This window comes from Anoplopoma fimbria, chromosome 19 (genome assembly GCF_027596085.1).
Source record: "Anoplopoma fimbria isolate UVic2021 breed Golden Eagle Sablefish chromosome 19, Afim_UVic_2022, whole genome shotgun sequence".
NCBI lineage: Eukaryota > Metazoa > Chordata > Actinopteri > Perciformes > Anoplopomatidae > Anoplopoma > Anoplopoma fimbria.
This window is the reverse complement of record NC_072467.1, coordinates 14958683-14975694: the sequence shown is the minus strand read 5'-3', so window position 1 is coordinate 14975694 and position 17012 is coordinate 14958683. Positions and strand designations below refer to the sequence as shown.

General features: G+C 41.6%; 2 protein-coding genes across 2 annotated transcripts; one reads left to right on the top strand and one right to left on the bottom strand.

Moving 5' to 3' along the window:
- Nucleotides 1–1153: 1153 nt before the first annotated feature.
- pdf (peptide deformylase, mitochondrial) lies at nucleotides 1154–3732 on the bottom strand. The gene is made up of 3 exons (XM_054619982.1): nucleotides 3613–3732; nucleotides 2020–2666; nucleotides 1154–1472 (listed from the first exon to the last, which is right to left on the bottom strand). Exons 2-3 carry the CDS (start codon nucleotides 2612–2614, stop codon nucleotides 1315–1317), a joined length of 753 nt encoding a protein of 250 aa, XP_054475957.1. The 5' UTR covers nucleotides 2615–2666; nucleotides 3613–3732; the 3' UTR covers nucleotides 1154–1314.
- Nucleotides 3733–3852: 120 nt separating this feature from the next.
- Nucleotides 3853–15939, top strand: LOC129108257 (uncharacterized). Its single transcript, XM_054619981.1, has 7 exons — nucleotides 3853–4152; nucleotides 4675–4898; nucleotides 5022–5123; nucleotides 5444–5545; nucleotides 7125–7238; nucleotides 8064–8172; nucleotides 9547–15939. Exons 1-7 carry the CDS (start codon nucleotides 4041–4043, stop codon nucleotides 11286–11288), a joined length of 2505 nt encoding a protein of 834 aa, XP_054475956.1. The 5' UTR covers nucleotides 3853–4040; the 3' UTR covers nucleotides 11289–15939.
- The last annotated feature ends 1073 nt before the right edge of the window (nucleotides 15940–17012 follow it).

The following is a 17012-nucleotide window of genomic DNA, read 5'->3' as shown; positions in this document are numbered from 1 at the left end:
AATCTGTTGCTATTTGGCCCAAAGGCCAACCGTCACCTCGCTTTATTTAGAATGAGACATTTAGTGTTTGGGGGAACACCCTGCTGACAAAACATGTCACGAAAACATTTAATTAAAAAAACAAATATTGGATATGGACATGTAAAAATTAATGGAGATTGAAATGCAGTAATGTGAAAGTGATCGGACTACTGAAACGTTTCAGAACATTGTGCGATTTTGACGCGACATCTTTCATTTATTTTCTTTAGTTTACAATATAATGCAGATTTTTCATTTAACTTGTAATGACAAAGGATTTAAATGTCCCACGCCTCCAACAGATCTCTGAAAATCCCCAAAAATATATTAATATTTCAGCTGTTAGAGCCACTTGTGTTTGTCCTGAGTCATGCCCGCTCATGTCCCAGACACGTCCCGAGTCCTCTGTCCAAATTTGATGGAACTGGATTTTCCCAGTTTTCCCCATTCTCATGCAAATCCAGAAGACTGACACGTTTTACAAGAGTTGAACAACAGGAAGTCATTGGGAAAAATGGTACATGTCCTTTGCCCCTAGTGTCACAGTGTATTCACTCATTGGGATGGTGGCAGACATTTATGATACACTTACTCAGGAACATATCGGCCTCTTTATTCAGTGGACAGTGACTGATTTCCCGTTAAAGCAATTCGACTTATTTCAACCAGAACCATGAACCAAAAGGTATCACTTTCTGCGAGCTGGAAGATTTTTCCCCATGAAAGATAACGTGAATGTAGAACTTTCATCAACACAGCGTAGGTTGATCGGAGATGGTGTGAAATAAACATCTTCAGTTTTAACTAAAGTTTTGGTGGTCCGACCTGAGGGTCCTCTATTCATGAGGGGAGGATTTTGGGGGATTTGGTGGTGACGTATATCTGGGTGTCATCGGCGTAGCAGTGGAAGTCAGGGTGAGTTGGCGGAGGATGTGACCAAGGGGAAGAGGTAGCAGATGAAGAGGAGGGGGCCGAGGACTGATCCCTGGGGGACCCCCTGCGTAACTGGGGAGAGGGTGGATGAGTGACCGGAGAGGGAGATGAACTGTTGCCTGTTTGTGAGGTATGATGTGAGCCAGTCAAGTGCAGAGCCCTCAACACCCAGTTGGCGCAGCCTTTCAACCAGAACCATGAACCAAAAGGTATCACTTTCTGCGAGCTGGAAGATTTTTCCCCATGAAAGATAACGTGAATGTAGAACTTTCATCAACACAGCGTAGGTTGATCGGAGATGGTGTGAAATAAACATCTTCAGTTTTAACTAAAGTTTTGGTGGTCCGACCTGAGGGTCCTCTATTCATTGTGTTCCTGCCAGTTGATGTTGATGAAGGTCTTGCTGTCCATGCGGTCGACATAGAGGACCCCGTCCAGGTGGTCCATCTCGTGCTGGAGGATCCGAGCTGGCCAGCCGCTGGCCCGCCACGCGACGGCTTCCCCCTTCTCGTTCAGACCTGCAGAGGGACGAGACACTGATGTGTCAACAACGAAACAAACTCCTTATCAAAACACGTGGCTTAGTATCACTCCATTTATCTAGTTTTGATGAATCACAAAGACAAAATTTGTGTTTAGTGTATAATAGCATTAAGAGGCCTGAACAGGGATTCATTTTTTAACCTGATTAAATCATGAACGGTGCTACATGTTTTAAATAAACCAAACTTGTTATTTTTAGTCTTCTATTATTTGTCAAAAGTGTCCTTTAATTCGGCTGTAAGTTTTTTCTCAACGGAAGAGAAACTGGAGCTTCTCTTCTGAATTTCCTCTCGATTGTGAGTTTATTTGGTTACACTAACATCTCCATATTGATCTAACTCTATTTCAAACTTTGATTTACTAAACAGAGATTCGTTTTTAATTGTGCCAAAGAGCTCTAGTTAAGTTTAAACCGTGATTAACTAATTCAAACCTAGTTTTGCTAAACTCATTTTAGATTAAATGAATCCTTGGTGCGATCCGGCCTTATTAGTGTTAGGATCAAGCTGTGAACATGCATACCAGACACTTCCACGGACACGTATCGTGGAACTGCGGCGGAGAAGCCCGTGATGCTCTCGCAGGCCTCCTGGAAGAGCGCCGTCCGTCTATCGAGGACCCTCAGCTGGGGGTTGATGAAGATCCTCAGCGGCTGGACGGAGAGGCCGAGGCGCTCTCTGGATACGGGCAAGCTCTCCTTCAACATCTTCTCAGGATATTCCAGGACCAGGATGCGGAGCGGCACCCCAATCTGAGGCGCGCTCAGTCCCACACAATCAAGTCTCCGCATCACTTTCACCAAAGTACCGATGACCTTTTGGACCTCGGGGCCAGTTATAACTGCGGGGTCAACGGCGGCAGCGTTCAAACGCAGCACCGGGTCCCCCACCTGGCACACATGGCTGTACGGAGGACTGGGAGGGGAGATGATCTTGCGTTTTATGAACTGAAGATAGGGGCGCACCTTGACGCTGCTGGAGTACGAGTGACTGCGGGGGACAGGCAGGAGGCAAGGTGGACAAGCGGAGGTCACCATCAAGAATCCGGCACTGCGGCGAGGGGTTTTGAGCCCCGTCCTGGAGAGCTGGGACAGAAACACACATGCTTTTGTGTTCATGGTGGAGCTGCAGCTCGGATGATGTGTCACATGTAAGGACGGGGGGACAGTGCTGTAGGAGAATAAGACAAAAGAAGAATAATTAGTTATCAACCATTTGTTCCAAGACCCAACACCACCATTTTGAGATTTAAGTTCAGGCGTTCTCAAAGTTGCCCCAACACTTGTCTACATGATATGTCCAAAAGTATGTGGACATACAAACAATACACCTTTAAGGGCTCTGTGAAGACCAGTCAAGTTCTCCAACAACAAACTGGGAAAAGCAATTCTTTTTGGACATGGGGGACTTTTTCAAATAGTTTGGAGCGGTTCCCCTTATCCAAAACTGAACGGCCTGGTTCAAACCATGAAAAGCAGGCCCACAGTGGAAGTATATTAACAGGGGCATCAACAGATTTTTGGCCATGTAGCTTACCTCCACAAAGGTGTAGTTACGTGGAGGTTCGAGTGCCGTACATGACTCAGGTGCTATTGCTGTATATTACTATATTTATTGACGAATTTAAAGCCAATGTTTTCGGAGCTGTTATGTCATTTGGCCTATAACTTATTTGATTTCACAAAAAACAAATAAGTTATTGTTTTTATAAAAATAAATAACGCATTTGCTTTTATAAAGAAGCAAATAAGTTATTTTGCTTTTATAAAAAACTGACACAATTCAAGTGTCTACTGCTGACGTTACTACTGGGGGTGTCAATGTGACAATCACGTCTTAAGTACATTTTTGTGCTTTTATCATATACTGTATTTTTACCAGTTGACAAAGATATGAATATGTTTGGTTTAGCGTTTCCTCCATTTAACAGAAAACTGCTCGGCTAACACCGCCGACGGGGGACGCAGGTGCTATGAAACACGAGCGTCTATTCAACAGCTACCACAAGCCTCAAAGCTAAGTTGTTAGCATGTTAGTGTAGTAATGTGTGGGATACGCTATTCCTCTAGCTAAGCGTAGTAGTTGCACATTTAAAAACAGAATATAGTTATGTTACCTCACACGAACGTGCACACTTAAACGCTAACTGAAAAAGGACACATATTCAGGATTGAAGGTGAAAGCCAGTAAAAGAGATGTTCAAAGCTCTGAATAACTAGTTCCGGGTTAAGAGACTTCACAATAAAAGCCTGCACGTTGTATGCGCATTGTTATCGTGTGGTACAGTTCCTTTACACTATTTTATTTTGACTGCTAGAGAGTTGGTCAAGGAAGTAATTTGCAACGTTTTTTTCAAAAAACGAAAACGATCTGCAGACAGTCCCAGAACAGGGAGGTTCAACACTTCACATCCACAACTTGCCGGTACATGTCCAGCCTTGTGGGTGATCGCAGCCTATTCATGAATGGAGGTTTAAAAACGCTCACCGGTGTGTTGCCCACAAACCGAACGGAGCCGAGCGTCGTGGTATCGGTGGGCATCTGATGGACGGAACAGAGCTGCAGCCGGACAATACATGTTTACAGAGCTTCCCAAAGTTACCACTGTGGATCATAGAGTACGTCTGGGCTCACAAGATGATGGAAATACAGGAAGGTTGGTTTCATTTATTATTAAGGTTGGTTTGTGTAAGGCTTGATATTATTACATAGTTAAAACAAGGAGGTTACAGTCATTTTTGCATCATTCAAATGATTGCAGATCCATCACACCTTTTCACATCTCGTATTCATTTTACATGAACTTGTGTGTTTATATATATGTGCGTGTGTGTATATATATGTATATGTGCGTCTGTATATGCGCATGTGTATATATGTATATGAGCCTGTGTGTATATATATACTGTATATATATATATATATGTGTGTGTGTGTGTGTGTGTGTGTTTATATATATATTAGATTATATAGCATGATCTAAAAACGTATTCCACAACAGGGGAATAAGGTAATATGTACCTATATATTACAAAACACGACCCTAACTGCCCTTAAACACAAACTTTCCTTGTAGGCCAGTCACTACAAAACATAGTAGATCACTCTTTTGAAATCAACAGTTGTAACTAAAGTAGAACATCAGAGGAGGATGTAACTTCCTGTTTGTTCTTCCCAGTTGTGGACCCGTCCAATTGGCCGGAGGTGGACTCCCAGCCCCTGAACCTCCAGGATTCGTGGAGGCTGCGCGTCACCTCTGCCCGGGTCTATTCCATCGTGAGGAACAGGGACATGGAGCACTTTGAGAGAGTGATGGGCTTTCTGGACGCCACTTACAGACTCCTACCCAGACTGGTTGCTCCCATCAAACACATGAAGATCATGTTTGGCCTCAAGACCATGGTACGGAGATGAGTGGCGGTAGCATTCATTCATTTTGTAGTTTTAATTTCTGTTTTATACTTTATGTGTATCTCCATCCCTCTCTCTCTCTCTCTCTCTCTCTCTTAATGTCTCTGCTTCTAGGTGATCATGAGGATGCTCAGGGAGGGCAGAGGAATGGTTGATACAGTGTTAAAAACCAGCCAGTTCTTCCCAAGTAAACTCCCTCAATACCAAGGTCAATGTGTAAGTATATGTTCTGCATATTTCAAAGTCTTTGAAACAGTTCTTACTCAGTTGATTTTAGTCGTGTGTGGTGTTAATTCAGGGCCAACAATTTAACTTAAAGCTGCAGAAAATACATTTATTATAATACCAATGCAAAATGTAAATGACTACTTGGAATGTGAAAGGGGTCTATGTTTAATTAATTTACATGAAATTACTTTTTGGGGGGCTGGAAGAGTATGCAATTTACAGCGTTGTATGGCAGCAGCATGCCTAATGTTTAATGAAAAGCTTTACTGATGTGATAAAAAATGTCTGCGTTCTTTTTTCTTGTGCAGAGCCAACATGAAATGTTCCTAATGAGGAAGAACCATCTGGACTTCAAGGCTCTGGCACAAGCACTTGCTATGGACAAGGACAAACTGGAAGATTATATTAAGGTTGGTCAACTTCACCACACTTAGAACTTATAACAGTAGATGAACTGCTAGAGTAGGAAAATGTATTAAAATTTTTGCTCACTAATCAGGAGACAATTTCAAGGGTTTTGTCAAGACATTTCACAGAAAACTGACATCTCTAAATCATAGTATGTAAAGTGCAAAAAAAAGTGTGACACACTCATATTTTAATATTTTTGACTCTGCCAACCTCAATGACCGGAGGAACAACAGCAGCTCTTCAATGTGCAACTAAATATTTTTGCCTTCTAAATATTTGATGGGTTGTGCACTGGGATTATAGGAGAACAACGGGTGGGCGTTGTCTCAAGTCATCACATGCATGTAGTCTCTCAGTACATAGCACTGTTTTTTCTCTCAGTTCCTTACTTTTCCATCCAGCAGGGCACACTCAAACACAACGAACTGGGACTCAGAAAGACTAATATAATATTAAAAACATGACAATAATAAGAACCACAGGTTCAATTTGATGTAAATACTGCATGATATTGAATACCATTTTTTCAGATTTTTCTTATCACCTCGAGAAATGACAACAGACACCAGATATTCGATTTAATTTTTTTTAAATTTAAATACAGTATTTCTTGCTTCTATGTTATCCTCTTTTTGCTTTCACACATATTGAATAAAACAGGCTTTGCAGGGACGTTTCACACACTATGTTGTGATCCCTTATGGGGACTGATTGTCTGGTTTGTTAACTCACTGTTTCCACTTAAACACTGACTGGTGTTTGGTGTGCTGTGTGGATGTCTATATGTCCTCTACTGACTCTATGAGTAGAGTGGTAATTTATCAAAAGGAAAATTCCTCTTAAGGTTAAAATCTGTCTTCAGTATCTCACAACCAATAACATTCAAGATGCATAACATGTATTTCGCATTTCTGATTCACAATAGATTCCCAGATCTACATTTAATAATACATTCTCATACAATAAGAAACATATATATACCATGCTAGAAAGTTCTTCTCAGACTGTTTAGACAACACGGTCTCGCTTCCAACTCGTCAATACCGACGGTTCGGCGGTGCCCCTTGGAGTCTGATACCGACGCACTGCATTTTCAGCTAACTCCAATGTAGACCAAGCCATGTCATAATAAGATGGTCTGAGCTACTGCGAAGTATAAATAACGAGAGAGTCAACACAGGACTTTCATCCAAGAGACCACTGTTCGTGTACCCTGCAACACTTGAAGTAAAAGTTGACATGTTGTCACGTTAGTCGTTAGTCTGGGAGTTGTCCGCGTTTTCGTCTTAGAAATGTAACCCTTTCACAAGTTAATTGTAACATTTTTGGGCATCTGAAAATATTCTTATTCAGCGTTCAGTTGTACTTAGTTCCACCTTATCCTTTAACTTCTGGTTGCAAAAAAAATCAAGATGGCGATGGCCAAAAACCAAGATGGTGACGGCCAAAAAGGTTGAACTTAAGGCTCCATAACTGTAGTTCACAAACTCACGGGCGACGTTGCGGTTACTACGTTCGCTTCTCATATACAGTCTTTGTTTCCTGGTGGTGACATGTGAGGTGCTTGCTGCCTTTCAGAATCAGATGGAGGAGCAGTATGGTGAACATTACGCCCAGAAAGTGGAGGACAGACTGATGCACTATCTACGGGAGTTGGAGACCGCTTTACCAGGAGATACCTACATCGACAAGGTGTGTGTTCCACTGTATGGCAGCGTGTTTTGTGACCTCTTTTTGAAAGCATAATTTTGGTAGATGAGATGCACAACATTTTTTGCACTCAGTTTAATCAAAATGGAAACTTTGCTGTGTCGAGGTTTAGCTGGTTTTTCAGAGAATTGCTTCAAGTACTGTAATTGTAATGTTCTCATTAATACATAACTCTAAAGTCAAGATGCATTTGTCTCAATAATCCAGGTACCCTGGAGAGTTTTCTTGTAGAGTTATGTTTACATTTAGTGTTTCTCACCAAAACACATCCTCAATTCCTTTCCTCATCTCCTCTCCTTGCAAGAGGGGGCCGCCTCATCTGTCCATTGTTTTGTTATAGTGCATGAACAGTGTTTGTGTAAACTAATTTACTTGCTTGGAACACAACTTTACAAGTGACAAGATTGTGTTGCGCCTCTTTCATACGTGAAGGGTATCGAAAAAAGACTTTGGCAAAGGACACGCCTGTGCATCCTCCTTCATAGCTCCTCCAGCAAGCCTCCTTTCTCCCCGAGATGCGTCTTAGGAACTGAGCCGTCCTTTAAGACTCTGCCCTGAGATTGATTTCTTGATTACAAGCGGAGGACCGAGGAAGGAGGAGGAGACGAGGAGAAACTAGAAGAGCGGGTAGTGTTCACTTTTGTGCCCCGCTCATCTAAACATCACACAATAGCGCCTACCGGTGGTCACCACAGGGGACCTGAGAACATGTGTTGAACACGAAGGACAGTCAAAAATAACAACTCTTGAATTACCTCTGATATCATGATACCATTTTTTTCATTGAATGCATTATGTGTGTACTAGATACTGAAGAAAGAAAGCCCTGTGACTGAGGAGGAGAAGCTACTGCTGGAAGTAATTACCTCAGACTCTGCCAACATAGCGACCACTCTGAAGAAACTGCTGCACTGTGGTAAGAAGCCCCCCCCCCCCTGCACGAAACACCAATAACATACAAATGTCAAAACATGTCAAGCTCACTTCATGTATGGAGAACAAGAGGATATCTCTTTACTGTACATTTAGCATTATTACTGCTCCTATCATTGTTTTTAACGTAAACAGCATGGATGGCAGTGTCATTCCCTTGTGTATTGCATATGTGTAGTTGATTACTGTTAAAATTATATAGAAAATACAGAAAATGGAAGTCATTCCATATGAAAGTAATAGATAAGGCATCTCATCCCTTATGTTCCAATATCAGGACACCTCATAGAGTTATTGTCTCGATACTACCTAGAAAAATATGAATATCCAGCAAAATGCTTGACATAAAAAATTTGAGCGAGAAGAAATAGAATTAGTTTACAGAGTTAACATCTTGTTATTGTATGCTGGTGCATTGTCAGACTTTCTAAAACAGCCAGATGATGACATTGAAAGAAAATTTATTCAGGGGTTACTGAGTTGACATTTTAACATTGATTAGTAATTAAGAAATAACAGGCTCAACTCACAATTAGACCTTGAAGAGGTGGATAATTTAAAAAAGAAAAGCACACCATTTGACTTTTTAATACTGCTACAATACTGCTACACTGACGTTTTGGGCACTACGGCCCTTATTCAGCGTGTATTGTGACAATTTCAAAATGATTACACCCAGGTGGGGTAAACTAGAGGTGGCCGCAGCAAGCGTAACAAACACATCACAACCTGGGGGATTCGCTTCATAAGAAAAACACAAACATAAAATCTTCTCATTCATCCCATTGGGTGTGAGGGTATGAAGGAAGTGGATCCAATACGAGATCCTATTACATCCTCTCTGTGGCGTCTTTTTTTAGTGAACATTTTGTCTGTTAACTTCTGTAAACACAACAGTATGATTAAATATGATCACATTATGTTTTAATCAAATAAGATCAAGAGTTTCTCCGTGCTGTTTGTCACAAAAGGTTTGACTATCAAACAAACAAATGTTATAGAATGATGGATCAAATTTAAATAAATCTGTGCAACCTGACTCCAGTTTATTTACAAAAGAAACACATTGAATAAATGTATTTGAATAATGCTATTAACAAACTTTGTATTTCATCAGCCTCTACCATCAGTAAACAGTACAATATTTACCTCTGAGAGGTAGTGGAGTAAAAAGTACAATATATATACCTTTTGAAATGCAGTGGAGCAAAAAGTACATTATTTACCTCTGAGATGTAGTGGAGTAAAAAGTACAATTCGTACTTCTGTGATGTAGTGGAGTAAAAAGTACAATATTAATAATAATGTGTTTCTTCCCCTGATTTTAAATCAAAAATCTTCATTTCTGTTTCTTTAGAGGTAGCTTCCTGTCGTTCGGGCAGCATTTTTCAGCCATCAGCACATGAAAAGAATGGAATGGAAAGCTCTCAACTCTCAAAGTCTGGTCTGTGTAGCAGCTCTTCAGCCAAGACTCCCATACAGCTTCAGCCAGAGGTATTTAGGGGAGGAGAGGAGGCTGACCAAGATGTGCCCAAAGACGGACTTCTGTTGTTGGAGAATGACAATGTTTCAGATGTTAGCAGACGTCTAACAACAGAGTGGGATGGTGAAGTAGTCAAGAGGGCGGAGGAAGACGGCAGCAAAGAGGAAAAGGAGGAAATCAGTACGAGGAGCAGTGAAGGTGTCCAGCAGGCCCCCTCCTCCCCTCAGTTCTGCTCCAAACACCAGCGATGGGTGAGGAGCATCCTGCAGGAGTGTCCCGATGAGTGCTCGGAAGAGCTGCTGCTTCAGGCTAATGTTTCTTTGTCTCCCCCGCTGTTCCAGTCGTCCTCATCCGCCACTTCATCGCAGGACCTCACGCCCTCTGACATCGTACCGTGCCCCCCTGACCAACAACCTCCACCTTCGCAGACATCCACCCACCTTCAGACAGCAGTCCAGGCATCTGAACAAGCGAACCCCGAAAATGATCAGAGGTCCAGGTCACCTGGATCAGCAAGTAATGGCACTCAAACAGAACTTCTGCCACTGCCCTCTTCTTCCAGAGACACTCAGCCACCCATCCTGTCGCCGGTGGTCCGACTAATAGACATTGCCTCTGTTGGAAGGATCTACCCTCTCTTTAAACCAGATGAAGCACGTCTAAATAGCTTCACCGTGTCTAGTAACAAACAGGCAGATTCTGCTTATAGTCCTCAGGTGCGAACCTGTCCACACCGCCATACCCCAGGGAACAACGCCATGCCTCTCGGAACAATGAAAGATGCTTCGTCTGACCAACCAGTCAGTTTAGCAACAACAACTCCACCGAACACAGCGTGCAAAGTGCAAACAGCTCCTTTATCTCAGGATAGCTCTACCGGCTGTCAACCACCAGCTCAGTTCAGACGGGCTTGTACGACCACCAGACATTCGCAGGCACTGGACGGGATCAGTCAAAACCCTTTAGCTGAGCAGTTCGTAAAGGCTCCTACTACCTTTGGGACAAGTTGTTCTCCCTTACCCGACTTCAATGTCTCCGGGCCTCCTAGAGAGGATGCTTCTACCTCTACTCCTCAGTTAGAGATTCCGTCCTCAGTCTGTTTTGCTAACCACCTCTCTTTAGCTACTCAATCCTCTTGTCATGTTGTCCCTCAGAACTCCGTCAAAACTCGTCCTCGTACACACATCACTCCTCTTCAAGCAACGACCCGACCATGCTCCACTGCCGTCTCCTCTGCCAACAACCCCGACCGCCTGGCTGTCAGGTCTGAGACCGGCAGAGTCGGAAGAGCCCAGCTGAAGTTGTCACTGCCGAGTCAGGCTGTGCTGCTGCAGTCCAAACTGCTACAGCCATACGTAAGTCTTAATAGACTGAGTGCTCAGGAGTGCTGCAGAGTGACAAAGCTGAGATCATGCACCAGTTGTGTGAAGGCTGTGGTACAAGGCAGCAATGATGAGGAGAGGAGGGAGGAGGAGGAAGAAGAAGCTGCAGATTCTTCTTTTGATGTGAACACTCTTTACTCCAGTGATTCTTCAAGTAGTGACAGCGAGGACTCCCTTCATTGCGACCATGAGTACAAACCTCGCATTAAAAAGAAAAGGCTTCTCTCAGAGTAGCATGGGAACCATGCCTAGGGGTTTGTCTAATGGTTTGACAGCAATTTGGATGCTTGGACTCGTGTGACATTGGCGGGTAAATCAAATTTAAGGCTGCACTGATAAATATTTTGATATATAAACAATGGGTCAAATGAAGAATGATAATACATTACTCCCTCTTGAGGAAATTAAAATGGTTAAAGTAAAAAACTCTATGTTGCTTCGTGACTTAATAAAGCTGTTATATGACCATGTGAATTTCAGGGTGTGAATTTCAAGTGTTGCTACTGGAAAGCACACATTTAGACAGATTTCTGATACGCATTACTGTGTGATGTAAAGCTTGAGCTAGAAATCCAACCATCTTGCATCTGTTCCCAATTTGTATCGTAACATTTCCTCTGGCAGGCGTCTCTTGAATGTTTGGTTGTGGTTGTTTATCGCAACCACAGAAAATAGTTTCTCAGTGAAGATCTGTTGAGTCAATCCAAAGAAATAACCCAGTGGGGTTCCCAACAGTCTTGTGAGTCTTGTGATGTGTTTGTGATGTTTTTTTCCTCTGGCACGACAAGGTTGAGGTTTTGAGAACAATGTCACTATAACTATCAGATGTAATATGATACGGACATATATTCAGCTGCGCCCCCGGACAGACTTAAGCTTATTTGTCCATATACTTTGGATTAGGACGAAGACTACTGACATTCCCATCAGCCTCGGCTGTACGTGTTCAGTTCTAAGCAGCAACAAGTAAACACGCTAAGCTAACATAGTTAACACTAAACATCTGCATGTTAGCATTTCCATTAGCAATGGTTTTGTTTGCTAGCAGACGGAAGGGACAAGGAGGCACCTTCACGCAATAGAAAGTCAATGGAGAGTGATGAACTGTTTTCCCCTGTCTCTATAGTGATGTAGTAAGATTTGGTGACATCTAGCGGTGAGGTTGAAGATTGCAACCAACTGAATCTTGACCTGTGTGCTAAGCCTGTAGGAGAACTACAGTGGCCTTTGTGAAAACCTGAATGGCTCCATCTAAATCTTGCACTCTGTACCTTTTTTAAAGCCCTAAAATCAGTCCAGCTGTGCTACAAGCTCAGAGATCCATTTCATGGTGTCATTAAGAGTAAGGTTGTAAAAAGTTAGTTTTCTTGCCAAAAAATACTAGACAGCCAATCAGCTTAGTTGAAGAGAGCTCTGTATGGCAGTGTGTCCAGCAGCAGGGCACTATCGAACGGCACATCACTAATGCTCTGCACGAAGACCAACAAGCCATGCCCCATGTTTGCATATGTGTATTTACACATTGCTGTTGGAGGGAATAGTAGATAAGTCCAGCCTCTGTTGTGAAGGTAAAATCAGGACACAGGTCACTGGTTCTGATCTGAGCATTGATTTGAATGATAAATCCTGGACAGAGAGCTAAACACAGGATAAGCATAGGAATGTGTTGCTTTGACTATTTATAAGTTATCATGAACTACACCTGAATCTGAAACATTTTATGTTGCCACTCAGCAATTGAAGAATTGTTCATTCACACTTTATAATGGAATCGTTATTGGGAAAAAAGAGGTCTGCGGTGGGATTAAGATAACACAAAAAGTCTACTTTTAACTAACAGCGGTGCAAGAATTTGCAAAACGTATATAAGAAGTGGATTTAGTCACCATGACGTGAATCATTGGTTTGTGGACTACAGTTTTGAAGCCTTGTGTTCGGCATATTGTCCTTTGACATCTTGGTTTTTGTCAGTCACCATCTTGGCCTATTGCAGCCAGAAGTGAAACTCCCAGACCGAACAACACCGTGGTAGCCCCGCCCTAAAGCATAGCCTGCCCTATGGTCTATTTTACTCTAAATGGGACTATAATTTACTAAATCAACATCATGCTGTATTGAAGAAGACTTGAAACTAGAGATTGAGACCATAAACTCATGTTTACAATGTTTACTGAGGTAATAAATTAGGTGAAAAGTAGGGTTATTTTATCACAGACTTCTATACAATCAGACTTCTTTTTGCAACCAGAGGAGTCGCCCCCTAATGGCCATCAAAGAGGATGCAAATTTTAGACACTTGCACATTGGCTTCACTTTACAGACCCAGGGATTGCCCCCTAGTGGTATTGCAAGACAGGACGGGCTGGGGCTAGCTGGTTAGCATGCTCGTTTCAGTAGATATTTCTGCAAAATAATACATAGACGTCTTTGGCATAACGTCAATTCTGTAACCTCTTGACATTCTGTTCATCATTTATGAATGTTTTAAACTAAAATTCTGGCCCTATCTTACACATTGCATCTTTAAAACCCAACTGGTACTGCCAAATTTGAGACCTTAACCTGACCCGAGACCTGAAGCTATATTTTGCTAAATTTCACCCATTACTGAACTTTGCCAACACAAAACAGGCTGCTTGGTGTTAACACTACCCAGTGCTAACTTAATCTTTGAATTACTTTTTAATATAACAAAATCCAAACTACAACTCATGACATACATGCAAGCACACTTGGCAAAGGGATACCGTGCCAGTTAAAGGGAAAGGTGCAAATTACCCAGGAGTATACTGTGTGGGTATTGATTTATTATATAAGTCCCTATTAAAAGGAAAAACAACTCAAAAGGTTCAGTTGAAGGCTTGTATCAGTTTGTTTCTTTATTTATCAGGTGTGTGTACTAGCTGTGAATGTTTACTGGGTTTCTCAGTATTGTGTCAGACCAATGTGATGTTGCATTTCCCCACCATGAGGCTAAAGAGCAATGACCGATGATATAACACTGCATTGTTTTTTCTTTGTTTTTTTAAAGCTGTTTTGTAGCAAATGGTTTTAAAGACTTTTTAAGTGATTATTTTAAAGGACATTTGTGGATGAGACAATGGGCCTTGTGAGAGAACCACTTGTGCAAACTGATTAAAATTGAATTTGGAAAAATTCAATTTTATTCTATGTACGAACACAATTTACCAGTGGTCAAGACCAGGCGTCGGAGTCATGTGCAATCAGTCTACTGTTATCCAGGCCTATATAAATTACTCTTCATTATAGTGGTGCAACAGACAGGGTTCGGATTGTATCGCAAATCGAATCAGCACAAAAGAAAAAAAGGGAGAAAATATAACTTTAATAGTGCTCGATCACGTTTTTTGCCGTTGATGCTAATTGGCGATCAATGATGATGTACAGTCAGGTCCATAAATATTTGGACATTGACACAATTTTCATCATTTTGGCTCTGTACACAACCACAATGGATTTGAAATGAAATAATCAAGATGTGCTTTGAGTGCAGACTTTCAGCTTCAATTTGAGGGTATTTACATCCAAATCAGGTGAACGGTGTAGGAATTACAAGACATTTTATACGTGGTCCCTCCCTTTTGAAGGGACCAAAAGTAATTGGATAATTGGCTGATCAGCTGTTCCATGGCCAGGTGTGTGTTATTCCCTCATTATTTCATTAACAAGGAGCAGATAAAAGGTCTAGAGTTTAAAGTGTGGGATTTGCATTTGGAATCTGTTGCTGTCAATTCTCAATATGAAGTCCAAAGAGCTGTAGCTGTCAGTGAAGCAAGCCATCATTAGGCTGAAGAATCAAAACAAACCCATCAGAGAGATAGCAAAAACATTAGGTGTGGCCAAATCCACTGTTTGGTACATTCTTAAAAAGAAAGCACTGGTGAGCTCAGCAACACCAAAAGACCCAGAAGACCAAGAAAAACAACTGGTTGATGACCGAAGAATTCTTTACCAGGTGAAGAAAAACCCCTTCACAACAGTTGACCAGATGAAGAACACTCTCCAGGAGGTAGGCGTATCTGTGTCAAAGTCAACAATCAAGAGAAGCCTTCACCAGAGTAAATACAGAGGGTTCACCACAAGATGTAAACCATTGGTGAGCCTCAAAAACAGGAAGACCAGATTAGAGTTTGCCAAAAAACATCTTAAAAAGCCTGTACAGTTCTGGAACAACATCCTATGGACAGATGAGACAAAGATCAACTTGTACCAGAATGATGGAAAGAGAAGAGTATGGAGAAGGGAAGGAACTGCTCATGATCCAAAGCATACCACCTCATCAGTGAAGCATGGTGGTGGTAGTGTTATGGCATGGGCATGTATGGCTGCCAATGGAACTGGTTCCCTCGTATTTATTGATGATGTGACTGCTGACAAAAGCAGCCGGATGAATTCTGAAGTGTTTCGGGCAATATTATCTGCTCATATTAAGCCAAATGCTTCAAAACTCATTGGACGGTGCATCACAGTGCAGATGGACAATGACCCGAAGCATACTGCAAACGCAACCAAAGAGTTTATCAAGGCAAAGAAGTGGAATGTTCCGCAATGGCCATGTCAATCACCTGACATAAATCCAATTGAGCATGCATTTCACTTGCCCAAGGAACAAGCAGGAACTGAAGACAGTTGCAGTAGAGGCCTGGCAGAGCATCACCAGGGATGAAACCCAGCGTAAGGTGATGTCTATGGGTTCCAGACTTCAGGCTGTCATTGACTGCAAAGGATTTGCAACCAAATATTAAAAGTGACAATTTGATTTATGATTATGTTACTTTGTCCAATTACTTTTGGTCCCTTCAAAAGGGGGGGCCATGTATATAATTTGTTGTAATTAATACAGTGTTCACCTGATTTGGATGTACATACCCTCAAATTAAAGCTGAAAGTCTGCACTCAAAGATTGTGTCATTTAAAATCCATTGTGGTTGTGTACAGAGCCAAAATGATGAAAATTGTGTCAATGTCCAAATATTTATTGTCCTGACTGTATATTGTTATACTTTTACTTTGGTATAATAATTTATAGTATTGTTTTTCTTCATAAAAACACACAATTCAATGATAAGAAAATGAAGTATAATATTTGTATTGATTAAAACAAATCTTGTTATTTGTAGTTTAAATTATGTATTAAAAGCTGCTTAGAGCTAGTGTTAACAGGTCAGAAATCACTCTCTAATATCTATTTGTGCTGATGTGTATTCAATTTCTCACCAAAAATACATATTACGAGATTACATGTGAACATTGTTATAAATTACTTGACCAATGCTCACATTCACTGAACAGAGCCTGAACGCATCATGATGTAACTGAACAAAACCTTTGTTTGCAAGCCGTTAGCGGTGCTGCCATCCTTACTAGCTCTAGAATCAGATTCAGTTTATTGCCAAGTTGTTTGTCCATACAAGGAATTTGGCTTGGTGATTGGTGCATAACAAAGTAGTAACAAAACATATTGCAATATTAGAATAAACAACAAACAAATTAAGAGTATGTTAAATAAGTATGTTATTAAAGTATCAAGTGTATATTTAAAGTGAAGAGTTGTGCAGGGATATGTAAATGTCTGTGATTGTCCTGTAGATTAAATTGTCAGAGTCAGTGGGGGTCCTGGGCTTTGTCGATTAGCCCAACTGTATATGGGAAGAAACTATTCTTTTGGCGTGAGGTCTTGGTCCTGATGGACTGCAGCCTCCTGCCAGAGGGAAGGGACTCAAACAGTTTAGGTGAGGGTGAGAGGGGTCGGCTACAATCGTTCTTTCCCTGATATTCATCTCCTAATTGAGGTCCTGGGTTAAAATGAGTCCAGAGTGCGAGAGTCCGAGACGTGTTTCCCCAGATTCACATGCTGCTTCGTGTCAGACAGGAAGTCTGGGATCCACCTGCAGGTGGAGTTGGGCATGTTCAGCTGGGAGAGCTTGTCTTGCAGCA